Raw genomic sequence first — 27,858 nt, forward strand, 5'->3', positions numbered from 1 at the left:
ATCACCACCAACCTCCCTACTAATGAACAGCTGTATTCCAAATTGAGTGCAATTTAGTAAGGTTTGGTTCCACTTTCATTTACTAGACTACATGAGACAAGAATGTGACTGTGATAGAAATAAAATATCAAGTTGGACATCTGAGTTTCACCAGGAGCTGCATTGTTGAATATTTATCTCCATCCAAATTGCCACAGTGTATCAAGGGAACAATTACATATAGTGGGTATTGTAAAATAAATTTTTACATTGTAATTTTTCTGCTTTTGAATTATATTTTACCTTATTATTATTATTATTATTTTATTTATTTATTTATTTATTTTTGCAGCACGCAGGCTTCTCACTGTTGTGGCCTCTCCCGTTGCGGAGCACAGGCTCCAGATGCGCAGGCTCAGCGGCCATGGCTCACGGGCCCACCCGCTCCACGGCATGTGGGATCTTCCTGGACTGGGGCATGAACCCGTGTCCCCTGCATCGGCAGGCGGACTCTCAACCACTGCGCCACCAGGGAAGCCCTACCTTATTATTATTTTTAATATGTCAGTGCAAGGCTGCCAACTATCCTTTTTTGGGAAAGGAAAGGTTGCCCTTTTCCAAGCAAGATGGTAGCTTGCTTACATTTTTTGGTGCTAAATGTCCTTTCTCCTATGAAATCATGTTGGCTAGGTAGTAGTAGATTGATGTCCTCACTTGGCAAAATAAGAAAAAAAATTCATCAAAGTTTGTTATTCCTTGCTTCCACGTCACTTATTTTTGGATAATTTATCAGAGCATACATTCTCAAGCCTGGAGAAATATAGCCTTAGATATCACACAGTCCACCCCTTCATTTTGCAGAAGTTGAAACTGGCCCAGACAATGGAGTGACTTGTTCAAGATCACATGGATAGTAAATGGAAAACTAGAGAGAGTTTCCTGGTGGTCCAGTGGTTAGGACCCAGCGCTTTCACTGCTGGAGCCCCGGTTCGATCCCTGGTCAGGGAACTAAGATCCTACAAGCCGTGAGGTGTGGGCAAAAAACAAAACAGAACTAGAAACAAAACTAAACCAAGTGAGTTAACTTCTTTCCATCTTTCTAAGCTGCTAAAAAGCACTTTATTACCAAGAGCAAAGAAAGGATGTTGCATAGGTGCTGGCTTAATTGTGAGGCTCTCATGTATAATAGATGTTATTTTTATTGATGTATTATTGATGGGGTATTTTCTGTATCCACTGAATGGCAAGGACTACTAGTCTCCTGTGCTTCTTGCCACATCTATGCATAAACATGAGGATGTTGTACGGATTACATAGCATGTAAATAACAAGGAAGTGTGGCTGAAGCACTTGAAATAGGCTTGAGGTGGTTATTTGGGTGGAAAATCTAACAGTTCAGAAACTAACAGTAAGGGAGTCAAGAATCTTCTTATGACATCTCCTGGGCTCGGGAGAGAACTCCCACAGTCAAATGCCAGTTTTTACCAAAATAGGAACCCTCACTTCTATATTAGTTAGCAGTTTTAGCCTTTCCAAGACAGTGTTTGGGTAAATATTGGGCACAGTCCATTAGCAATGAACAGGTGACACTGTGGTGGGAGGTTAGGGAATTGAGAGAAGCACAAGCAAGACCTATGGCTGGGCTGAGTGGCTGGGGTGTGGGATGGGTATAGCAATTCCAGAAGCCATGTATTTCAAAACCAGTGTTGGATGCACAGGGCAGCTTCAGGTGAACTCTAAGTTCAGCCCTGGCACTGTCGATCTCCACACCATGTTCTATTATTTCACTGCCTGTTGTCCCGTTTAAGAACTATTTTAAAACCACATTTAAAAAGCTTGCACTCGAGAGGTGCCAGGCTCCAAAAATACGTAGAAGTAGACTTCAATGAATGAAACACAATCTCCTCAATGAATGAAACACAATCTCCATCCCCTACAAACTGTAAATCACTGGATGTCTCCGGAGGGACAACCATTTGGCCTTTCCAACCTCATCAATCCAGGGCATCCAATTACTAGGAGTACATACCACTGCCACTCTTGTGGGATATTTATGTACAGCTGACCCTTGAACAACTCAGGGGCTGGATATGTCAACCTCCTCACAATCAAAAATCCACGTATAACTTTACTCAGCCCTCTGTATCCACCATTCTGCATTCTCAGATTAAACCAACCTTGGATTGTGTAGTACTGCAGTATGAATTTAGTGAAAGAAATCCGAGTATAAATAAACACATGCAGCTAAAACTTGTGTTGTTTAAGGGTCAACTGTACTTTATTCTCCAAGTAAGTGCAAGGCTTTCCTCAACAGCAGAGTGAATTTGCTTAGGAGGAGGAGAACAGATGAAGATGGCAAACAGCAAATCCAAAATGAGTACTTTTAACTTTTTTATACTTTTTTTAACCCTAAGTAAAATATGTTGTTGAGTCCTTTTTTCATAACTGGTATGTGTTTACTATATTTAAATTATTTCACTACTAAATACGGTACATTTTGGATTCTAAAAGAGTGAAATGTTTCAGGACTTCTCACTCATTTATTTAATTCAATATTTTGATTATCTTCTATGTGACAGGGTAGTCTTTTTCTACTATTTTTTAAACTTTGCTCCTTTTTGGTAAATGCCAAGGCTGGCGTGTTTGAATACACAACCTTTGCCCAGTTCTCTTGGAATCACTCTGTCACTAACCCATAGTAGAAACTTCGAAGCTTCATTTTACATAGACTCTCACGTAAAGTTTTTCTTTTCAATTTTTCTTCCCCCAAACATACAAGCGATTTATCATATTGCCTGTGCTATTTTGAATTTACGCACGGTGCATTTACTGTCTGCTCCAGCCCTTACCGCTCAGTGGAAATTCAGTCGGCTAGGTCTGGGGTCGGCAAACTTGCTCTGCAAAGTGCTAGATGGTAAATGTTTTTGGCTTTGCGGCAGCTGCTCAACTCTGCTGTTAGGAAGTGAAAGCGGCCGCAGACAATACATAAGCAAATGACCGTGGCTCTGTTCTAATAAAACTTTATGGATACTGAAATTTGAATTTCATATAATTTTCACGTGCCACAAAATCTGCTTCTTTTGATTTCTTTTAAGCCTTTAAAATAAACTTGAAAACCATTCTTAGGCTGTACAATAACAGGCAGCAGGAGGGCTGCAGTTAGTCAACCTCAACGCTAGAGGAGTCAAGCTGGCTCCTCTGGCAGGGATCAACACCTGACCCTGAACTCAGTGACTTCTCCCAACCACCTGTCCGGTCTCTAGAAGGCAGACTCCCGTTTTCAGGATTATAAGGGGGCGTGAGGGCACTACACCATCACGAGTGCACGTCCTCCTTGGCAGGCCACTTATCAGCCCATTTAGGGTGGTAGGAGTCCCCAAAGGGCTTGCAAGACACAACGGGGCTCGGGCTCCAGCGCAGGAACACTTTGGAAACACCTCCAGGCCCCAAGGAGTCTGCGCGGCGGGGCGTCAGGCAGGTACTCACCGGGCGCCAGTTCGAGTGCTCCCAAGCAAAGCGGCACAGGCGATTGCCAAGCGTGCCTGTCACTAACCCGCCGCAACCCCCGAAGCTCGTTAACCGAGAGGCCCACGGCCCCTTCCCCCGTGCCCCTCCTGGGTGAGAGGTGGCGCAGGATAGAGGTGGCCAACTTAGGGCTCTGCCCCACCCTGAGCGGACGCGGGGCCCGACTCCGGCCAGCGTTGGATGGGGCGGGACTCCGGCGAGCGTGGTTGCGCGCGCGCGCTCCTGCCCAGTCCAGCCCTTTCCCGTCCAGGGCGCGCGCGGCCAGGCAGGCCCCGAGCCTGCGGCGCCCCCGTTCGGCTCCCGATGCTTCGGCCGCCGCGCGCGCCGCCGTGCGCGCCGCCCGCGCTCCTGCAGCGGCGAAGCTGGCAGCCGGGGAGCCAATTAGCGCTCGGCGAGGCAGCGGCTACTTCCTCGTCTGCCCTGCTGCGCGCTCTGGACAGCTCTGTCGGCCGCGGGGCGAGGCGGGGCGCTGCGCCGAGCTGCTCTGCCTGCCTCTGCTCGTCCGGGTGCCCAGGGTGGACGCAGGTCCTTGAAGGCGCACCACTGCAAACCAGACATAAAGAAACTCTGAGGCACCCGGAGTGTCGGCTGGAGGGGCGTTCGGTTGGCTTTTCGTGCGTGGTCTTTAGAAATCAGCCGCTCCAGGAAGAGAGATGTCGAAGCCGCCACCCAAACCGGTCAAACCAGGTAAGGAAGGTGCTCGCTGGGTCCCCTGGCCGCCGCCGTGCCCTGCGCTCCCTCTGCCACTTGGCAGGGCAGATAAGGCACGTACCCGGCCCCGAGCTTCGCTTTCGATGCCACCCACCAGGGTGGGAGTTGTTAGCGTTGCTGCGTTCGCTGCAGGGGACGGATCGTTTTGGATAGCAAGAAGCTTTTCGAGGAATTTTAAAAATTTGATTTTTAAAGAGGAGTCACCCTCGGTTTTGCAGCATTGTCATTCGCTGCAACTTTCCAGTCGACGTGATGGCTACGTCCCATTGAGATTTCCTGGAAGACAGGGCCACTGATCTCCCTTAGGAAAAAAATTAAATAAATGTCTTGAAATGGTTTTTTAGGCACTTCCTCTTTTTTTTTTTTTTTCCCCCAGTGTGTGTCGCTGTCAAGTTTTAGTTCTTGACCGGCCAAAGCGAACGGGAAGTGCGCTGCTGGTAGGGTGGGGTGGGTGAATGAGTCTCCGCAAATTGACCTCGAGATCTTGGGAAAAGCTTTTAGAAAACTGTACTCGAGCTCCTGACTAGAAGAATCTAGGCTGCCGCAGAGTAATCTCAGCTATTACTATTCGGAAGTGTCACTTTATCATGCAGTACAAGTCGTTTGCCTCCACTCCCTCAGTGAATTAGGCGAGTTAAACTGGAGAGGGTGAGCTTACTAAGTTCCTCAAGCAGCTTTCTTGGCCGATAGTCCTTGTTCATTTTTTATTCGATCCTTGGAATATTTTCTGGGACATGGAGAAAGGAAAATTTAAAAACGACTGAGGTATTTCAGTTAAACACTGTAATAAACTCTTTCGTGCATTCATTGAGTAGGTAGTTACTGAAAACGTGGGAAATGGAAGAGACGTGGCTGTTACATACTCTGAACTTTTTTCTTCCAATCTCATGCAACTTCATTCAGCATAGCACAGGCTGACATTTATCCATTTACATTGAATTTCGAAGTAACCTTGATTAGGAAGGAGTAATTTCAGTGATTAATTTTTTTCTTGATTTTTCTAAACTTTAGTCAAGCACTTCAACTTTCATGATTTTCCAGTTTTCTTCCTTTACCATCATACAGTGGTAGTTTCAAATCATTTTATTTGAAAATTATGTACATACTCACATATATGACATAGTCATTCACTGAGGACTTCAATTTTGCTGGGCTGGGCGTGACTTTGTTGGGACTTTGGCTCCACTGTGAGCAATGGTGGAGAAAGGCTAGAAGTGGGCTCTGTGCTTCTTTAGATATGCAGTCTGATGAGGAATTTGCATTTTAAGTGCGTTTGTAGGAGGCAGCAACCTTCTACACTCAGATGTAAATCAGGACCTCAAGTAACCAACAAAGAAGAGTTGTTCTTTGATAGCTCAACAGAGTACTTTATTTCAAAGAAGGTCCTGAGAAGCCGTTCATGAGGTTTTTCATCTCTAGACGTTAAGTGATGTCTGTGCTGTAGCAGGAGGGACATCGACGTGATGTTTATGTGTGTGTTTGCCCAGGTGTGGCTTAGGGATCACACGGCCATGGCTGTGAAAGCCTGGAATACTAACCAATAAGGCCACTGAGGAACTCCCTCACAAAAACTTTTTAAAAAGAGACTTTATTCTGAGTCTCGAGGTAAAGATGGGCCAAAAGATGTTGAATGAGATTTGGACTAGAATCCTCTCATTCGAAGCACGTTTGATAACCTTCCTCTGTAGTTAGAAGCCTGATGTCTGACCTTGACCAATTCTTTTAAATGGCTTATTGATTTTGGTGGTGGAAGTAAAGTGGTATAAATATTTCGCTTGTCTTGGGAAAATAAATTAGTGGGACTTTGAAGGAGCATATGTCAGTGTTTTGGGTTCTTTCATATTTACAGTAAAAACATAAAACTTCAAAGATGTCACACATATGTTGCTTATATAACACCTTTGAGAGGGAAAAGGTTTTCACCTAAAATGATCTGAAGTTTTGTATAATTTTTTCTTCTCTGAATAAATGAATTAGTTAAAGGTGAGATACGGAGTTGGCTCGAGGTGTGCACATGAATAATTTTCCTTCATAAACTTGATGCTCTGTTAATACCTGATGGCAGAATAAAGTCTGAGAAACATCTTGAAAATTCCAGAATGATGATGATGATGATGATAATAGTAATAGTTAACATTTATTTGGCCCTGAGTGTCAGGCACTGTGCCAAGTACTTTGTATGCTCCGTCTCATTTAATTGTTCTAATTTCCCTATGAGGTGGATCCTAATATCCCCATTTTATGGATGAAATAGGACTTAGTGAGGTTAAATAAACTTTGTAAGGTCTCAAAGCTAGGAAGTGGTTGGTTTGGCCTGGGAATGGAACAAAAGCCTTAACTGGAGTCTATGCATTTTGGGCAGAGAAACCTGTGAGGGTTCTTTTAGGTTGGACTGGGTTTACTTGGGCAGCCACCTTTATTAACGTATGCAGTTGTATTATTTGCATTTGCTTTGTATAGTTCCCCTCTTTAATTGGATCTGTATTAGACTATTTGACACTTAAAATTGTTTTTTAATTTAATTTAATTTAATTTTTTTTGGTATGCGGGCCTCTCACTGCTGTGGCCTCTATCGTCGCGGGGCACAGGCTCCGGACGCGCAGGCCCAGCGGCCACGACCCACGGCCCACGGGCCCAGCCGCTTGGCGACACGCGGGATCCTCCCAGACCGAGGCACGAACCCGCGTCCCCCGCATCGGCAGGCAGACTCTCAACCACTGCGCCACCAGGGAAGCCCATGTTTTTTAATTTTATATTGGAGCATAGTTGATTAACAATATTTGACACTTTTTGAGAGTAGAATAGTCTCTTGTTTCTTTGTAACTGCACAGCAACTATACTTTGTATGTGTGGCAGTTACATAAAAAGTCTTGATACATACTAAAGTCTTTGTCTAGAAGAAAGCAGGGGAGACTGTGATTGGGCATATCTTGTAGCTTCACATTAAATAGCAAAGGATGGAGGCAGTGTCCATCAACACGACTCCTGGAAGTAGTGGGGTCCCCTCCGTCTTGTGTTTTCAGCATTCCCATGGTTTGACTTCAATGGGACTAAGTGATGAGCTTTTCTGACATGCCTCTGTAAGGGAGAAAAAAACTTTTCCTCTACCCTCTTAGGTTTGATATCTAGTTACTGTGAATTAACTGAATTAAACCAACAAAAAACCAGATTAACAGGAGGAAAAGGCATACAAATTGAATTGATGTTTTTAATTTTATGTGCATAACGGCTATACAGAAAAGAGTCAAAATCCAAAGAAGTGGTTAGACTTGGACGTTTATATACCACTTTAACAAAGGGCGACACATTGTAGAGAAGTGACTAAAAGGAAAGAGGCGTTGAACTTCTCGGGGAGTAAATTGTGGGAAGGTAGAGATATGGGGAAACTAATGGAAAATAAGAGTTATTTTAGTAAGGTTGACTTATGCAGAGTCATCTCTGTGCCATCTCTATCCCTGGTGATAAGGGTTCTTCTCCTCTGTCTTTAATGGGGGACCTACAGGAGGAGGATACCTTCATGGGGAATTTATGCCTTGCTTTCAGGAAGATGGGGGAGGGCTCAGAGTTCTTCCTGTGTCTGCTTTTTCTCAATTGCCTTCAACTCAAAATAATCCTTATGCCAAAGTGGCATATTTTGGGTTGACATTTTCTGATCCCCTTCACCTCATATACTTCACGTCCAATGAAGACCATCGCCAAATTTGTCCTCACTTGCTTTATGGCCAGGGGAAGCAAAATACATGGGGGTGAGGAGAGGAGGAGAGAGAGGGGGCAGACACACCCTTTTAGTGGGCTGATGTGAGCTATTAAGTCAAAATTCTCTACTGACTTGTCATTCATACTTCAATAAAGCTGGGGAAAAAAGATTCTCTATCAGATAAATTAAAGGACTTTGGGAAAAGAGTATCAGACACCAGTATGGAGAGAGATTTCTGATTCTTACTGCATGGTACTCTATTGTATTTATTTAACCAGACCCATATTAAAATGCGCTTCGATCATTTCCACTCTTTTGTTACAACAAATAGTGTTACAACAACCTTGTTGCTTACCTGTGTGAGTATATCCACAGGACAAAGTCCTGGCAGTGGGATCGTTGTGTCAGAGGGTATGTGCATTGCCGTATTCACAGACATTTCCAAAATGCTCTCCAAAGAGGTTGTACTAATATACTTCCCTACCAAGTATGTGTGTGCGTGCCTTACACAGAAAAATTACAACGCATGTGATAGGAGATATTATCAAAGTGTGGTCAGAGGTCTAGGAAGTACAAGGCAAGGAGCTTGAGGAAGCTGAAAAGATGTCACAGAAGAGGGGAAAATTAAGCAGGGTCTTGAATGCTGAGTAAGAATTTGGTAGGCAGAAAAGAGGGAAAAGTCGTTTGACGTGAACAGAAATGAAATAACTTGACATGACGTCCTGCCCACGTTTGATTGACTGCGTAGGAGCTGAGCTTCTCTCACAGAAGCCAGGGGGATTTGGTGTGGAACTGTGAACCAGAGAAATTTGTTCTGAATTAAAGAGAAAGCCGTTTGCCTAGTGTAGCAGGTTGTGGAAAACAGTATCGCTCCACACAGAAAGCAAGCATTTGAACGTCCACATGTGAGCCATCTACTCAGGTGCTTTTATCTGTTTGTTAGAGTGTTAACAAGAGCTGGGGGTGGTAGTTTGCAGAAATGAGTTAAAGAGGGCCACAGCTTCAACTCACTTACACAGGTCACTGGTGGGACCGCTGAGGCCACCTCCTTTTTATTAGTTCTTGCCAGTTGTTTCCCACTCACTGTTTGAGTATCTGTAGAATTTTTAGAAAGTTACAAGGCAAATCTCTCAGCTTACTCTCAGGGTAAGAGTTAGGGGAGAGTTTTGTATTTGTGCATTTTGATTAGCATGTTCAACTTGTTAGCATTCCTTAGAATTTGATAAATTACCTTGGTTTTATATTCTTGGAACGAAAGAACGTACTCATTCTTTTCTTTTCTTTTCTTTTTTTTTAACCCCCCTGTGGACATGAATTTATTAGAGGAGCCAGCTCAGAGTGGGTACAAGTTGCAGGTTGAGAGGAAGGGGCAGGGGGCATGGGCAGCCCTGCCAGCCTGAAGCCAAGAAGACAGGAGGCCCGAGGGGGCACAGCCAGTAGAGCACTGAGTCAGCAGGCGAGCACACAGGCTGGTCTTCACCCTCCAAGTGTCAGGGCCGAGGGCAGAGCAGCAGCTTCGAGAGGGTGTGGAGGATGTAGGTGCCTGGCTCCAGTTGCAGCTAGGTGGGCAGGACGGTGAGGAAGCCCCCCACCCCTGGGGTCTTCAGCCACTGAGAGACAAGCTTGGGAGGGAGGGTGGTGCCACTCAGGGTTTTGGGAAGGGCACTTGGGTAAGACGGGCAAAAGGTGGAGGTGGTGGCTGCAGCAAGAGGGCAAGCCACAGAGGGGACAGTGGGATGGCGAGAGGCCGGGGGTCCCGGGGTTGGGGGGAGGGATCTGAGGGTTGCTTCCCAGTCTGGTGCTCCTGTTTCCCAGGGAACCTAAAAGCAATTTAAATTCAAATTCAGGAAGACCCTGGAGTCGGATCTAGGGTCTCTAGACCAAGTTGATTCTCTTGCTGGAGGGTCTGCCTCCAGCCTCTTAACAATGCTTTGAAAGCAGCCCTGGAGAGTCTTTCTGGCATCCCTACACTCCAGGGATTTTGGTAGGTTCTGAGAAACTCATGGGTCCTATTTCAGGATTCTCTCATCTACCAGGAAAGGCTTGATTCAACTCACTTGTATGAGACAAGGACATTACTTCCACCTGGAGGGTGTTGTGGAGTGGCTGTTGTCTTCTTGGAATTTCTTGACCCAATCCATGCTTAGGGGGAGGACCCCTCCAAATTCCAGCTCTCTGAGCATAGATGAGGGCAGCTAGAGGCTGAGAGAAGCTCCTCCAGGCTTTTGGCACAGTTGGCAGGTATCTCAAGACTCCAGATTTGGAAGATTCCACAGAGTCTCATATTTCCTTTCTTGGAAACCAGATTCTTAGGATTATCTCTAAAATGTTGCCTATCCATGTTTACAGGGTTTGGGGGCTGCTTGTTGGGCCCATTGTTTTGATGAGTCAGTGCAAGTTTGTTGACAGTAGCCCTGGGAGGACCTAAACTGGTTTTTCAGGCAAAGAAACTGGCTGGGAAACATAGCAACAGACACCATTTCCTCCAAAGTTCATTTCTGAACGGTATACCAAACCCGAGATAGTTTTCAACGTTGTTTTTCTGTTGAGGAGTAAATCATTCTCTGTTATTCGTCTGTACTCAGGTTCTAAATCTAAGACACGCAAGCAGCTGCTAACCACAACCTGGGCCTACGTTAAGCAGAGCCGTGAAGTGGGAGTCAGCTGCTTATGGTGACTGCACGCTTCCTCTTTCAGGGAGTCTGCCCCATCCATATAGGGCTGCTTCTAGTTCTTGCCTAACACCTTGCCACTCTTGAGGGCCAATTCTATACCGAAATATTGGGTCTCTAAATGGTCCCTAGGACTTGACACTGGTTTAGTAGGAGCTCTGTTCTCCATAATGGGTTCCTGCCCGTTTCCTGATTCGTGGTTGGTACTGGGTCTCTTTGATGTTTTGACATCTAACCAGGCACTCTCTTGTTAACTGGCCCTGGGATTTCTGCTGCCCTGAACCCTTGTCATTAGCTTGCTTGGACACGTGCTCCATGTTGTACGGCCCTTTGGCTAACACACCCGTGCCTTTCCAACATGCTGTGACCTTAAGATTGGCATCCATCTGTGTCTGCTCTTAGATGGATTTCCCCTGGGACACCCATCCTTCAGACCTAACCTTTGGCAGACCTGAGTGCCATAGCCAGTTGTTGTTGGAGCTCTGATTTTGGCACCTCTGGGACCAGGGCCACACTCCCAGAGAGCCTTATAATATCCCGCTCAGGACCATCCTGGTTTTCGTTGCTGACATCACCTGGGACTTGGTTTCCTCTCCTCTGAGAATAAACTCACTGCTTCACATCTGATGACTAAATTCACCTGCAGTGTTAAACCAATCATTGATTTATCAAAATCCCCTTCCCCAATGTGCTTACATTAAAAAATAAGCTAAAAGTAAGATTCCTGAGAGAGAAATTCGCTTTTCAAATGAACTAGTCTTTAGTAATAGGAATTTAAGCATAAAGGTGGGCTAATTAGGGCAGATATTCTGGGACTAGGCTGTGATCTGGAGGAGAAGGATGCAGAATATAGTCATGGGAAATGGACATTAGTTTTGGGGTGAAGTTCTGGTCCCAGTTTTTTTTTTTTTTTTCAATTAATTTGCTAGGTCACTTTGATAAGCAGTCCCTAGACTACTCTGGGCCTCAGTTTTTCGTTTGATTCTAAATCTGATTCTGAATCTCTATTGCCTTAGACTGACTTTTCAGATAATTCCCCAAATTTCTACATGATTTCATCCTGTGCTTTTTATAGAACCCCTGGACATTTTCGATAAGCCCTACCCATCTTCCTGCTACTTCCAGTGTTCAGTGCCACATGAATGCAAACATGGAGGAATTAAATACTTTTTAAAGGCAGTTCATAAATCCAGATTTCTATGAGAGAGAGAGAGAGAGAGAAGGATGGGAAGTGGGTTAGGGTGGGGACATAATGTATTCTTAATTAGGTCTGATCTGATTTCATTTAGGTCTCTGGCTACACAGGGCAGTGGAGTTTTGGGTTTTTTTTTTTTTTTGCAGCTGCCTAGAAGGCAACATTGGGATGGCTCTGTAGAAATGTGTCTGGGGTCTGCATGCACGGATTCCAGTAAGACCCTCGCAAAATGTAGCCATGATGTGGATGTTTATGTTTGGAAAATGTATAACATTAATTATAACTCAATAATATCGGCTCCATAGATTTGAGATCTAAGAATATATCTTCGGCTAGTTTTGTTTTTGTTTTTTGGGCCTGAGTTGGGTCTTCATTGCTAAGCACAGGCTTTGTCTAGTTGTGGTGAGGGGGGCCTACTCTTCGTTGTGGTGCGTGGGCTTCTTGTGGTGGCTTCTCTTGTTGCGAAGCACGGGTTCTAGGTGCGCGGGCTTCAGTAATTGTGGCATGCGGGCTCAGTAGTTGTGGCTCATAGGCTCTAGAGTGCAGGCTCAGTAGTTGTGGCACACGAGGTTACTTGCTCTATGCCATGTGGGATCTTCCTGGACCAGGGCTTGAACCCATGTCCCCTTCATTGGCAGGCCGATTCTTAACCACTGCGCTACCAGGAAAGCCCTTTGGCTAGTTTTTAGAAATTAATTCTCTGTGTAAAATACTGTTCAGAATCCCCTTTTCTCCTTGTTTTCTTTCCTGTCTTTATTGGAGGTGATAGTTTTAAGCCATGAATTCAAGTTCAGACCTCGCCGTATAGAAATTCTCACATTTCATTCCAGGAAGGAGGGTTTTCAATGCTTCTCTCTAAAAGAGGATTGACAGTCTTCCTCTAAGAGAGTGGTTCTCAGCCCACCCATCGCTCTGTCAGTTATGTAGATCTCACACAAGAAACCAACTCTTTAAAGAAAATAACATTTACATGCTTACAGGGCTTCTGATACAATGACAGTGTTAAGAACATAGAATTGTACTGATGGGAAAAAGTTTTATTGCTATAACTTTAGAACTCACACACAAAAAATTTGGTTCATAGTTAAAAATTATTATAGTGCTTTTGAGTATTAATTTTTCACTAAGCATCTTTAAGACTATAGGTAAAGAACTGCAATTTGTTAGGACAGGTGACAAGAGGAGGCAGGGTACGTCTGCATCTGGACGGTGGGTACTGAAGGAGGGCAAATTCCTAGTAATTATTACAAAAGCCTGCAATTTGGATGACCGTTGCATATTGGTGGAAAGCCACTGCCCTAGAGAGCATGGAGTTTTCCCTCTTCTGTCCCTGTGGACAGAGAGGTTATTTTCACTGTCTACCCATCCACATTGTAAACAACAAATAGTTCTGCAAGCTCAAGGGAGGGGACCAGCGGTATTCCTAGAAGTTTAAGAACAAATTCCAATGTCTCAATACTTTGCCTTCCCCCATGACCCTGTGTTAATAAAAAAGAGAAATGATCTTCTGGGCATCCATTAATGAAAGAGTTAAGAAAAAGTCCAGAGCAATTTGCAGTCTCAGGAGTAGGTGTGAAAGGTGCCTTGGCCCTTCTAGTGGCTGACGTTAGTCACTGAAAGTAAGTGTAGAACCCTCAGGGATGTTATCACAGCTCCTGCCCAAGACCTCGAGTAGAAGGGAGATTTTCATAAGAACGGTCCTGTAATTACCCTATGTTAATTATAACCCCAGAAAACTAGAACTTTTTGTTTGTCTCTCTCTAGCCTTGTCCTTCTCTAGGGGGAAATCCTAAGGACTCCATTCTCTCTTCCTCTGTTCCTCCTCCCAACAGCTGATCTGGTTTGGGAGAATACCTGAGCATTTCTTGGGGTTAAGGTTCTCCCCTGACCTTTTCCAGGAGTCACTTGGTCTCTTTGGGTCTTCCCAGACCTTCCAGTTGTAGCCCCTCCTTTCCACAGGCAATCTTGACTTTCAGGACCAGATGAGTTGGGCAGAGGAACTCATCACCTAGGGCAAACCCTTGCCAGGGCTGAGTCTTCAACAATGCCAGGTCTGGCCCTGGAACGGCCGATGGGCGTAGCTACCACTAGAGGTGTCATGTCCAACGTTTCTGGGGCCACCGGGCAAGGCTCACCACTTTCATGCCAGGAACGTGACCCTTTGGAATACTTCATAAACCTTTTTTTTGTGTGTGTGGTACACGGAACTCTCACTGCTGTGGCCTCTCCCGCCGCGGGGCACAGGCTCTGGACGCGCAGGCCCAGCGGCCATGGCTCACGGGCCTTGCCGCTCTGCGGCATGTGGGATCCTCCCGGACCGGGGCATGAACCCGTGTCCCCTACATCGGCAGGCGGACTCTCAACCACTGCGCCACCAGGGAAGCCCTTCATAAACCTTTTGAAGGAGCACTGTTGTGTGACTTGAGAAAGGATGCAATTAGGGAAACAATTTCCAGTTTAAAAGCTGTTGTCTTAGTGAGTAGATGATCTTGGAAGGAATGAATGTCTTAGACATCTTGTTGGTTTCCTATAGATGGCCTCTCTGAACTCACTTTCCTGGTTTTGGTTCTGTTATAACTCTGGATAGGGACTTTTTTTAACATCTTTATTGGAGTATAATTGCTTTACAATGGTGTGTTAGTTTCTGCTTTAAAACAAAGTGAATCAGCTATACGTATACATATATCCTCATATCTCTTCCTTCTTGGGTCTCACTCCCATCCTTCCTATCCCACCCCTCTAGGTGGTCACAAAGCACCAAGCTGATCTCCCTGTGCTATGCAGCTGCTTCCCACTAGCTATCTATTTTACATTTGATAGCGTATATATGTCCATGCCACTCTCTCACTTCATCCCAGTTTACCCTTCCCCCTCCCCGTGTCCTCAAGTCCATTCTCTACATCTGCATCTGTCTTTATTCCTGTCCTGCCCCTAGGTTCTTAAGAACCTTTTTTTATTTTTTTTTAGATTCCATATATATGTGTTAGCATACGGTATTTGTTTTTCTCTTCCTGACTTACATCACTCTGTCTGACAGACTCTAGGTAACCATCCACCTCACTGCAAATAACTCAATTTAGTTTCTTTTTATGGCTGAGTAATATTCCATTGTATATATGTGCCACATCTTCTTTATCCATTCATCTGTCAGTGGACACTTAGGTTGCTTCCATGTCCTGGCTATTGTAAATAGAGCTGCAATGAACATTGTGGTACATGACTCTTTTTGAATTATGGTTTTCTCAGGGTATATGCCCAGTAGTGGGATTGCTGGGTGGTATGGTAGTTCTATTTTTAGTTTTTTAAGGAACCTCCATACTGTTCTCCATAGTGGCTGTATCAATTTACATTCCCACCAACAGTGCAAGACAGTTCCCTTCTCTCCACACCCTCTCCAGCATTTATTGTTTGTGGTGGATAGGGACTTTTTCAGAGTCTCTCATATGTGCTGCAGAAGAAAATTTTAATTCTTCTTCTGAACTGAGAGGGGCTCAGTTTCAAGGTTATTGCTTATTCTTTGCCATCTAATTAATTTTTCCTGTTGTGTTTGATAATATTTTTCACACATCCAGAGTTTGTATTACTATACAAGAGTTCTAGGATTAACTAGAAATAGTAAAATGCTCTCGCTACAGATTTGACCCCTGTGTGTCCATCCGGTAAGCATGAAGTGAGTACTTAAGCTCTGTTCTATATCTCTAGAGATTCTCTTATTCTTTTTTTAGATACAGTGTATATCTTTGTCCCTATATCAGGTTTTAAAGGGGTTCTGCTTTAAATAAAGGAAACATTTTATCATCATGTTGTCTTGCTAGCGTGTGTCTTTATAGAGGGCTAAAGCCATTTTTGTTGCTGTTTTTGCAAATTTTTATTTCCCATGTACTAATTCCCAAGGAATTAGTCATTCATGAAGTCTGAAGTTTAAGCTTGTCCACTTATTATTTGCTCAAATGAAAAAAAATCTCTTGAAATAAAATAATTTCCAAGGCCATTTTTTAATATATTCTGAGAATATTTTATTATTGCAAGGAGTGCCAGATATCTAAATCTGAAAAATTTCCATTTGGTCTCTAAACACTGGTTACACACGTTCATATCGTAAATGTAAGGATAAGTATTTTTGGTGAAAAATTTTTCATTTTTTGAGTGTGTGTGTGTGTGTGTGTGTGTTTCCTTGGTCCTGATGTGCAAAATATTTCTTAATGTGGGTATCAGAAGAATTTGAGAAATCTCTAGCCCATCTGTGCTCAGGTCCCCAGCCTAATCTCTCACCATTTCTCCTGCCAGGCTTCAGGCACATTGATCTACGTGACATTCCTAGGCCACCCTTTCTGGCCTCCAGCCCCTCTGTCTGTATACTGCTCTGTTTCCCAGGTCTGCCCTACCCTGTCGCCTGCCCCTCTTTGCCACTCCTGTCATTTTTCCAAAAACAAAGTGTATGCCTTCTCCCATACAGCCAGCACTGACCTAAGAGTTTACCCACTGTCTGTGTTGCTTACATGATTCCTGTATTCTCATTTTTGTGAGTGAGCATACTTGGCATTACAGTTGCTTGTCTTTCCACCAATTCTTTTTTTTGATAGTGAGATCAGAGAGTCAAAGAGGACAAAGGAGGGGAATTCCCTGGTGGTCCAGTGGTTAGGACTCTGTGCTCTGCTTGCTGAGGGCCCAGGTTCGATCCCTGGTTGGGGAACTAAAATCCCACAAGCTGTGCGGTGTGGCCAAAAAAAGAAAAGGACTCATGTTAATAAATACTCTGCCGATAAATAAAGTACACATAATTTTTAGGTTGTCCTTCAATAGGGCATTAAAAGAGACCATGTTTTCCTGGTTATGTATGGGATTTGTATTCTTTGTAAACAATTAAGAAAATAGAGAAGAAAATAAACATGACTCATAGTTCTACCACCCAGAGATTACATTGTGTTGTTGTTTCCTCCCAGTTTTCCTTCTGTGAATATCTTTATTTTACATAGCTGATTGTATGTATAAATTACCACCAGTGATATTATATTTACATAACATAAGCCTATCCCCCCAAAGCTAATTTTTTTAAAGGTTATGATAAATCCCTTTTTTATTATTACTGTGGTAACCTGTGTAACAACATATGTATACATTTACATGTTCATGCATTTCTTTTTTTTCTGTAATTCTATATTCATTGCTGTTATGGACTGAATGTTTATGTCCCCCCCAGAATTCATGTATTGAAGTCCTAACCCCCAATGCGATGGGGATGGGGCCTTGGGGAAGTAATTAAGGTTAGATTTGGGTCATGAGGGTGGGGCCCACATGATGGGATTAGTGTTTTTGTAAGATGAGGAAGAGAGATCTCTCTATCTGTTCCCGTACAGAGGAAAGGCCATGTGTGCACACAGTGAGAAGGCAGCCATCTGCCAGCCAGGAAGAGTGCTCTCACCAGTACCCAAATTGACCAGCATCTTGATCCTGGACTTCCTAGCCTCTAGAACTGTGAGAAGTAAATGTTTGCTGCTGAAGCACCCAGTCTATAGTATTTTGTTGAGGAAGCCTGAGCTGACAACTTAATGACAAAATGACAAAAATGACAACTTAAAAGTCTCATTGAGGGCTTCCCTGGTGGCGCAGTGGTTGAGAGTCCGCCTGCCGATGCAGGGGACATGGGTTCGTGCCCCGGTCTGGGAGGATCCCGCGTGCTGCGGAGCGGCTTGGCCCGTGAGCCATGGCCGCTGAGCCTGCGCGTCCGGAGCCTGTGCTCCGCAGTGGGAGAGGCCACAGCAGTGAGAGGCCCGCGTACTGCAAAAAAAAAAAAAAAAAGTCTCATTGAATTTTTTAATAGCCACTAAGGGATATAATATTAGATGTTATGCTTTGTTTGCTTAACAAAAGCATTTCAGTTTCTCTGTGGGGGTCTTATAAATGATAAATTATCTAACATACAGGATACATAGGGTATATATATAATATAGAATATGTATATCTAATATACAGGATATATATAATATATAGGGTTTTGATAAGGCCATCTTGCCAGTGAAGATAAAAACTCAAGGAATAAGGAATAAGGTAAAATTTTATAGTAATTAGTAAAAGCTAACACTTATGGGCACATACAACACCTCAGGAACTGCACTCAGTACTTTACATATATAAATTTGTTTAAACCCATTGAATCCCAGTGTGCCAGCATTAAAAGCTCAGATCTTTTGGAGCCACATCCAGAGTGTTTAGAGCATGAGCCCTGGAGCCAGACAGCATGGGTTTAAACCTCATCTCTGCAGCTTCCTAGCTGTGTAGACCTGGACTAGTTAACCCCTCTGACCTCAGTTACCTCAGCTGTAAAATAGTCTTAATAAAGTATTTATGTCCCAGGATTGTTTTGAGGATTAAAAGAGTTGCTGCAAGTCAGCACTTTGCATGGTGTCTGGTCCATGGTAAGTGTCCCATAAATGTGAGCTTAAATGGCTCATTCCCTTTTAGATGAGAGGTTCCAGTGTTAGGGAATTTTCTATTTCAATCTTGGATGTATGGACTCATTTCCCATAGGGCGAGGCGGAGCCCCAGACTGCTTGCGGGGCCAGTGAGAGGCAGGCCCACAGCTCCTCAGCCTGACATATGCTTCTTTGGTCTGACTTGTCCTTCACAGGAAAAGGGGGACCATGGGATAGAGGGCAGCAGACTTTTTCTGTAAAGGTACAGATAGTAAATGTTTTAGGCTTTGTGGGCCACAGATGGTCTCTGTTATAACCACTCAACCCTGCCATTGGAATGGGGAAGCAGCCTTAGAGGATACACAAATATTGGCTCCGTTCCAGAAAGCCTTTATTTATGGACACTGCAGTTTGAACTTCAGATAATTTTCATACGTCATGAAATATTTTTTCGATCCTCCCTCCTCCCCTCCCTCCCAACCATTTAAAAATGTAAAGCCATTCTTTTTTTTAAAATCTTTATTGGAGTATAATTGCTTAAAAATACTGTGTTAGTTTCTGTTGTACAACACAGTGAATCAGCCATATGCATACACATGTCCCCATTCTTAATTCTTAGCTCACAGGTTGTACAGAAACAGGCGTTGCTGTCATGAGTCAGCCCTCAGACTCATCTTGCCCTTTTGCAGAAGGTGCCGTGGCCTTTTTTCTTTAAATTCCAAGGACTGAAATAAAGAGTTTTCTTCCATTCTTCCCCCTGGTCTCCTTGTCAAACTGACTCTGGAAGCAGGGTGTCTTGAGATGAAGGGTTTTACGGGCCATTGCTCTTTTGTCTAATTTTTAACCAGTCAAGACATGGTTGGCAGTGAGCTTGTCTTTTGAAATTTTGAACCCTGCTCTTAGGGACTTCTATGTTATACCGCAGAGAAGAAATAAAAATAACCAGCAGATATGGCCCCTCAAGATGTGAAAGTAACCAAGTTTACCGAAAGGCACTGCAATGTATAAAGCAAAGGAAAAAATGGATAAGAAAGGCACACTGTTAATAAACAGAACCCTCTTGTCAGAAAACACACTGGCTACTGTTTTTAACGAGTCTGCCATTCCTGCAGCTGCAATCAAGACACGTTTCAAATTCTTTAGTGTTTTTTTTTTCCCCCTTTGGATTGCATAGGGTGGAAGCAGGGAGGAGGTGGTACTGGAGTAAGGAGAGATGAAAACATTACATTCATAGTATTTTTTGTTAGTTATAGCCTTTAAAGGTATATGCAAATAGAGTTCGTTGGATTTGATTTAATTCATCCAAGAATATAAGTATGAGGGAAGAAACTTATTCTTTTTTTTTTTTTTTTTTTTTTTTTTTTTTTAATTAGTTTCTGCTTTATAACAAAGTGAATCAGTCATACATATACATCTGTTCCCACATCCCTTCCCTCATGCATCTCCCTCCCTCCCACCCTCCCCATCCCACCCCTCCAGGCGGTCACAAAGCACCGAGCTGATCTCCCTGTGCTCTGCGGCTGCTTCCCACTATCTATCTACCTTACGTTTGGTAGTGTATATATGTCCATGCCTCTCTTTCGCTTTGTCACAGCTTACCCTTCCCCCTCCCCATATCCTCAAGTCCATTCTCAAGTAGGTCTGTGTCTTTATTCTCGTTTTGCCCCTAGGTTCTTCATGACATTTTTTTTTTAATTCCGTATATATGTGTTAGCATACGGTATTTGTCTTTCTCTTTCTGACTAACTTCACTCTGTATGACAGACTCTAGGTCTATCCACCTCATTACAAATAGCTCAGTTTCGTTGAAGAAACTTATTCTTTACATTGGAAACTCATGGACATTGCTCTACTCACATGATGATTTTCTTTGCAAGAAAAACATTTTATTTTTCAAGAGCACTGGGCTTTTGGGGACTGACAATTAGAGATCGTCACCCTGAAGCCTGCTCTGAGCTGACCACCTCATTTATGGGCGTTGGAATCCACAAAGCCCAGGGGAGCCCCGTGTTGGCCTAACAGAGCACAGCTGTTTCCTTTCACCCCAGCAATGGGAATGATGACCTTGACTCTTGGATACTACCACATAGACTCCTTATGTTTTGTTTTTGAGCAGAAAACATCCTGTTTCATCATGCTTGTTTAATAGAATAATTTAAATATGCCTCGTAGAAATAACATTAATACTTTTACTTACCCTGAGACACATTTTTTTCATACCCACAGGATATAAATTAAGATTAATACTCCCTGCATTTGCTTAGATAAATGTGAGAAATATATGTACATAGTAAATTCTTATTTTTCTATAATTTTTCCTTGTTCAAATAATTCCCTTCCTCATCTTTCTTTTTGATTGGTTATAATTATCTAAAATTGGTTATAATATCTGCCTTTGGGGATGATGGGAGAATATTATATTTTATATGCTAGCTGAATTTTGAGCTTCATAAAGTAGAAGAATTTTACCCATTCTTTAGAGTCCTGTAGCAAATTTCTAACTTGATCAGATAGTCTAGAGCAGTGGCTTTCAAACTTTTTTTGACCTTGACCTCCAATAAGAAATATATATGTTTTACTTAATGACCTGGTACATTCAAAAATACACACACACACACACACACACACACACACACACACACACACACGAGCATAGCGGTACACAGAAGTTTACCTTCCCCTCATATTTCTTCCAAAGTCTGCCATTCAGCTTTGGATGGCTGACCAAATGATGGAATGCCTACTTCAGTGTCAGTTTTGGCACACCAAGACTTGTACTTGATCAAGGATTGTAGATTGCATAGGTATCCCTTATGCCATGCCAGTGATGCAAACAAGGCATGCCATTTGGATTTACTGTTCTCTTAATATTCACTTTGAAAGATAGGTACATACTCTAAATGTAACTTAATTCAAATGTCCTCTTTGTACTTTATATATGAAAATTCTCTCAGTCAACTGAAAGTATAAATGTACATTTTTTAATTGGAGAATAAAATATTGTGATAATTAATGATGATTGTGAGGCTATGAATTTTATATGTCCAAATATTATTATATAAGTAGTAAAAATCATAGGTGTGGATTGACAGTGTTGAGAGAATACAGTCCCTAATAATTTGGGGGAAACAATTGTCTCCTTTGTGGGACTGCTTTCAATGAAATTGCATCACCAGCATTGAGCAAATCTTTAAGCCCAGGAGCTGAAGAGGAGGTAAGTCTTGACCTCAGTCAGTTTCTGTTAGAGAGGAAGGACAGATTACTAACGTGGTGGCAAAATCATCATCAGAAACAGCTACACTGGCAGAAGTAGCACCATAATATCTTGCTTTTACACAGACCTCATTTTAGAGAGAACATTTATTTAGTTTTGCAGAAGTTTTATCAGGCTGCAGTTGACAGTGCTGAGGAATTATGGTTCCTGCCCTTTTATATCAAACTTTAAATATGGGTCTACCGGGATTTTTAATAATAAAATTGTAATCATAATTAATTTTTGAATAAAATTTCAGATTTATTCTTCTTTCCCAGTAGTTCATTCTGTAAAGGCAACATTTAGCTTTGGCAAATGTTGATTTTAATATGTGGCCATTTGGCATTATGCCAAAGTGTGTATTTGGTAAATTTCTAAATTAAACATTCATTTCTGCATCCATCTGTCCAGTCCTCCTATTGAAACAAAAGTTTCACAAAGCCGTAATTATTTCTATTATTTACAGTGTACTCTGGTCTTTTCTGTTTTATTTAATATTTTTTAAAGCCACTAAATTAGTTTTACCATCTACTAATATGTCATGATCTACAGTTTAAAAATGTTGAGACTCTCTGTACTCTGGGGATAGTGACATTGTCTGGGAGGGGTCATTTTTGTATGCAATATAAGGATGGTTTTCTTCCTCAGAAATGCATTTAAGATCTCAAAGACATGTTAAGACATAAAAAATGAATTAATGCTGCTGCCAAGTAATTTTCTATAGTGGTTGTACCAGTTTACACACCTACTGGTAATGTCTGAGAATTCCAGTTGTTCCATATCCTTCTTAACACTTAGCGTTGTCAGTGTTTTTAGGTTTAACTATCATAGTGGGTGTGTAGTAGTTATCATAGCCATTTTAAATGAAGTCCATCTAAAATGTCTCATGCCTCCCAACATTTTTCAGCAGAATGTAAATGAAATAGTCGATCTGTTACTGATGACTAAGTTCTGAAGTTTTGAATAGTCATTCTTCTTGCCATTTATGGTATGTCTACCCATTGTGGTGAGCAGTCTGCCTTTAATGCTGTCATAGTGGCTCACTCTAGAAGCTTTTCCTCCACTCTTCCACCAACAGAGAATAAAGTAGATTAGAAATTGTATGTTTGAGTTTGTAAGCCCCAAGTCCTTCTACGTGCTACTTCAGGGCCTTCGTGGTGCAACAATACATATTCTTTTTGCAGACCTCAGAAACAGCAAATTCTCTTACTCGCTGCCTGTTCGAGACCCCATCCCAGATCCCCTTCCCTCTATCAGCCTCAACTGCTATGGACAAGGATTAGTATATTGAAGTCAGGGGTGAGGGGAGGTTGGGAGGTGGTAGTAGGGGAAGCAGTCAGCCTAACTCCAGAGGAAAATAGTGTTTGGCTGATGACTAGTGAACTCAGCCTTTCACTACAGGGTCTAGGTGGGATTGCAAAGAAAAGAGAAGGGGGCTTCCCTGGTGGCGCAGTGGTTGAGAGTCTGCCTGCCGATGCAGGGGACACGGGTTCGTGCCCCGGTCCGGGAAGATCCCACATGCCACGGAGCGGCTGGGCCCGTGAGCCATGGCCGCGGGGCCTGCGCTTCCGGAGCCTGTGCTCCGCAACGGGGAGAGGCCACAACAGTGAGACACCCGGATACAGCAAAAAAAAAAAAAAAAAAAGAAAAGAGAAGGGTGTGCCTGGCAAGGTGCGGAGCCAGCTGCTGTTGGTGTCATAGGAATTTGCTTATCTTGCTTATGTTAGGAGGCCAGCCCTACTGAAATCCTTAACACCATTCACATGCTAGTTCATGTTTATGAGAGTCACATAAAGCATCAGGCAAAAGATTGGGCCTGTTTCCAGTCTTAATTCAGGGTGAATTCCAGGGTGACTTCAGGTAGTTCATGCCATCTTCTCAGTTCCACTTTCTCCCTTCGTTGTATGTAACCAGACTTCTGTGAGAAAATGATCAAGATGCAGGGTATCTGAAGAAGGCATCTAATTTAGCCTCTCTGCGTATACAAGAACACAACTATTTTACGTTGTGAATCTGCCTTCATTAAATGTTTGGAATTGATCAGCGCCTGCTCTTGATGACTTATTAAGATGGTTTTTTTGTTTGTTTGTTTTTTGGATGTCTGCAAGGACAATACTATAGAAACACAGAGTACCCTGATTTTGTTCCCTTTAGTACTCTGTGTAAACCTGTGCTATAGAATATTGCACACAGTTGAATTAAATATGATGTAAAAATGATCAGTGAATTAAGTATTATTAATTACTATTCTCTTGAGAGGCTATATCCAGGGTTGAAAGTCATCTGTTTTTCTTCTTTATGCTATTCTTTCATAACCTCTGCCTGCTTCTTTGTATTCTTTCATTTCTACTTGACTCAGCTTTGAGAATGGAATAAATTAAGGCCTAGAACTTTTATAATATATGAGTTAAAAGGGACCCACAAGGGGCTAATGTCCCAACATTAATTGATAAAAAGGATCGTGTATGTGAACGTGTTTTCTACAGCATTACATAGAAAGAGTGTTCCCTCGTATAATGGCCTAGAGGGTTGCCTGATGTTCTGTTTAGTATAAATCAAGATGCAAATAAATTTCCAACTTCCTCTTAAGTTGTGAACATTTTAAGTAAGACAATCACAAAAGATACAGTTACAAAAATCAGCGGCTTAGTCACACTCCAAGTTTTCTTTTTCCAGGTTTTAAAATTTATACTGAATTTTATCTAAGCTCGTTAAGTTGACATTGGATCTTGTTTCCAAAATCATACATAGCCTGTCTCAATCCTGCCCTTCCCTCAAAGGAGCAAGAAAATTCTGTCATTATTGAGTTTGGTCATGAGTGGATGCTTGTGTAACTTCTCTTTGGAAAGTTTGAAGTAATCAAGATGGTTAATCTCTCCTCTCAGAGAGACAGGTCAGCAGAAAATATTTCTCCTGGCAGCTCCTCCTTCCATTTAATGTTTCCTTTCTTAGGCCTAAGGGTGTGGGGTAAAAAACAAACTCCAAACAAAAAAGAGTTTTCACTTTTGCTTCTAGAAGTGGCACTAGAATTCAGATCGCAAAAATAATGTTTTCTTGCAGCCGCACTAAGTAACAGGGGATTTGAGCAGCTCTTCTATATTAGGGCATTTAGAAGAAAGAATGATTCCCACCCCTGCATACCCCCAGTGAAAGTATCTTTATTGTTTTCATTGATAATAAAAGTAATACACGCTCAGTGTAATAAATTTAAGCAATGAGTGTAAAGTAGAATGTGAAGATTCCCATAATTGGTGTTTTCACTCAGGATGTTTGTGTGCTGTCAACATGAATAGATGGTACTTGGCATACTGTTCTATAACATGTTTTTTTTTTTCCACTGAATATTTTGCAGGCTTTTTGCTACATCAGTGTCTGTGGGTCTGTCTGCAGCATTCTTTTTAAATGACTTTATCATAAGGTTGAATCAGAGTTGATTTACATAGTCCCCTCTTAATGGACATCATGTCATTTCTCATTTTCTGATGTTCTAAATTTGCATCATTCAGTATGCTAGCCACCAGCCACTTGTGGCAATTTTACCTTATTCAAATTAAATAATGTGTAAAACTCAGTTCCTCAGTAGCCATATTTCAAGTGCTCAGTAGCTATATGTGAGTAGCACAGATGTAGAGCTTTTCCATCATTGCATAAAGTTGTATTGGACAGTGCTGTTCTAAACTACTGGTTTTCAGACTTTTTTTGAGTACATGTTTCCATTCCTTTATTCATCCATTCTTCATTCATTCAATAAATAATTATTAAGTGCTTCCTATGTGTCAGGCACTGTGCTAGGTACTTGGATATATCATTCATAAAACAAAACACCTACCCTCATAATGCTTAACATTCTACCAGCAAAAGGTTTTGACTACTCCCAGTAAATGTATTTATTAGTTGTATATGTATTCTATCATGCTGTTATATTTTATTTACTTTTTTTTTTTTGCGGTACGCGGGCCTCTCACCGCTGTGGCCCCTCCCGCCGCGGAGCACAGGCTCCGGACGCGCAGGCCCAGTGGCCATGGCTCACGGGCCCAGCCGCTCCGCGGCATACGGGATCCTCCTGGACCGGGGCACGAACCCGTATCCCCTGCATCGGCAGGCGGACTCCCAACCACTGCGCCACCAGGGAGGCCCTATTTACTTATTTATTAAATATTTATTTATTTATGGTTGCATCAGGTCTTAGTTGCGGCACGCAACTAAGATTATTTTCATTGCGGCACTCGCGCTCTTTGTTGCGGTGCGTGGGCTTCTCTCTAGTTGTGGCGCACGGGCCCCAGAGCTCGTGAGCTCAGTAGTTGTGGCATGCGGCATAGTTGCCCCGCGACATGTGGGATCTTAGTTCCCCGACCAGAGATAGAACCTGCATCCCCTGCACTAGAAGGTGGACCCTTAACCACTGGACTACCAGGGAAGTCCCAATCATGCTGTTATATTTAAAAACATGTTAAAATAGGGATGAAAATGAATAAGATAAAAATGTACATAATTTCTGAAGTAGTCTTCCTGTGTCCCACCTTGGGGACCACCATTCTGAATAATGCCCTTGGACTAGGTGGTCATCTCTAAAGGTTCTTCCAGTACTGAAACTGAACTGTTATCACATTTTAAGTAGGTAGTTCTTCTATTTTGATATGTGTAGGCTTTTTCCGACACTGTTTGAATTTGTTCTTATACTTATATATTTATTTAGCAAGCATTTATTAAGTTCGTACTGTATGTCAGGTAGGTGCCAGGAGATTGAACAAGTCAGGGTTCCTGCCCTCAAATGAGACAGGCCAGCAAATCAGTTATTCTGATACCAGGTGTTATGGAAATGCAGCAAAGGGACATAGAAAGAGAGAGATGGTTTGGCAGAATGGACAGCTCTCATGAACATGACTTATTTTTGGATAGTTATTGAACTCTGTTGTGGGACTTAATGGAATCACAGATTTCTCCAACAGGTACAGTTTTTCTCCCTGATATTTTCTTTTCTCTTGGAAAATATAAAATCCTAAGCCATTTATTTAAGAATATTCAACTACTGTTGATTGTCCCATTAAGTATCTCTTTATGTTAAACTCTCACCTTTCTGTTTTTAAACTTAGATCTTAGGGTTGGAGAGGTTCTACATAGGACAGAAGCTAAGTACAAAAAATTAGGTAGCTCCTGTTTTTTGAGAGGGGGAAGGTATGTGTTTATTCATACTTTCATTTAACAAATATTTAAAAAATACCTCCTATGCAGAAAAAACACTTAATTCCAAAATAATTTCTCACAGGGGCTTTTAGTTAAGGAATTCTGAAGAATATAAAGGAAAATACTGTTTACAGCAAATTTAGAAATGGAAGAATTGATCATGTGTTTTTTCTTTCCTTTCTTTCAGGGCAAGTTAAAGTGTTCAGAGCTCTTTATACGTTTGAACCCAGAACTGTAAGTATTCAGTTTTTCACTTTCAAATTGACATAAAAACCAAAAGTGATTTCATTTAGATACTTCCTCTGTCCTAAATGGTCATCAACCCTGCTTCAACCCTTCATTTGACTAAGGACAGAGTCCTCTGTGGTCCAGCCCCCTTTCTAGTCCTGCCGTCCTCTGCTCCTTCCCCTTTGTGGACCATTCCAGTCTGGATTTGGTGCACAGTATAACTCATCTCTGAACTCTTTGTAGACTCATGACTCTGCACCTCTCTAAGCTTTTTGTTTTGTTTTGTTTTGCGATACGCGGGCCTCTCACCGCTGTGGCCTCCCCAGTTGCAGAGCACAGGCTCCGGACGCGCAGGCTCAGCGGCCATGGCTCACGGGCCCAGCCGCTCCGTGGCATGTGGGATCTTCCCGGACCGGGGCACGAACCCGCGTCCCCTGCATTGGCAGGCGGACTCTCAACCACTGCGCCACCAGGGAAGCCCATAAGCTTTGATTACACACTTCCTCTTCCATAAAGACTTTCTGATCACCCCAGGGAGGAGTGGGATGTCTCTCTTGCCTCTGAACTTCTGCACTTGGCATTGCACTCCTGCTCACCAGCACAGTGTCTAGGGTGCAGAACACAGGGGTTTAGAGCTTACAGTAGCTTTTAGGACCCGCTCTGCCTCTTTTAGCAGCTGTGTGACCTGGTAAATTCAGAAATTACCTAACCTCTGTGCTTCAGTGTACTCATCTGTAAAGTGAAAATAATAATAATCTCATAGGGTTTTAGTGAGAATTAAGTGAGATTGTATAAAGCTGCTGTGACTGTTAAGGAGTCATTGTTACTATTAGAAGGAGTAGTGGTTGCTATATCCATAGACTTAACACATACTTTTTTTTTTTTTTTTTTTTTTTTTTTTTTGCGGTATGTGGGCCTCTCACTGTCGTGGCCTCTCCCGCTGCGGAGCACAGGCTCCGGACGCGCAGGCTCAGCAGCCATGGCCCACAGGCCCAGCCGCT

The 27,858-nt window shown here is 42.7% G+C and overlaps 2 protein-coding genes across 2 annotated transcripts in view; one reads left to right on the forward strand and one right to left on the reverse strand.

Annotated features, from left to right (window-relative positions):
* NMRK1 (nicotinamide riboside kinase 1) overlaps positions 1-3,588 on the reverse strand; it is a 33,628-nt gene extending 30,040 nt beyond the window's left edge. The window contains exon 1 of the mRNA XM_081236654.1: positions 3,466-3,588. The gene's annotated coding sequence lies outside the window, so the exon portion shown is untranslated. The remainder of the gene's footprint in view (positions 1-3,465) is intronic.
* A 306-nt stretch (positions 3,589-3,894) lies between these two features.
* The window catches only part of OSTF1 (osteoclast stimulating factor 1), a 53,462-nt gene continuing 29,498 nt past the window's right edge, over positions 3,895-27,858 (forward strand). Inside the window, exons 1-2 of the mRNA XM_081238468.1 lie at positions 3,895-4,191; positions 26,817-26,863. Coding sequence (XP_081094594.1) covers positions 4,158-4,191; positions 26,817-26,863 — 81 coding nt within the window. The 5' untranslated portion in view covers positions 3,895-4,157. The remainder of the gene's footprint in view (positions 4,192-26,816; positions 26,864-27,858) is intronic.

The sequence above is a fragment of the Mesoplodon bidens genome (genome assembly GCF_964165515.1).
Source record: "Mesoplodon bidens genome assembly, chromosome: 6".
In the NCBI taxonomy this organism is placed as follows: domain Eukaryota; kingdom Metazoa; phylum Chordata; class Mammalia; order Artiodactyla; family Ziphiidae; genus Mesoplodon; species Mesoplodon bidens.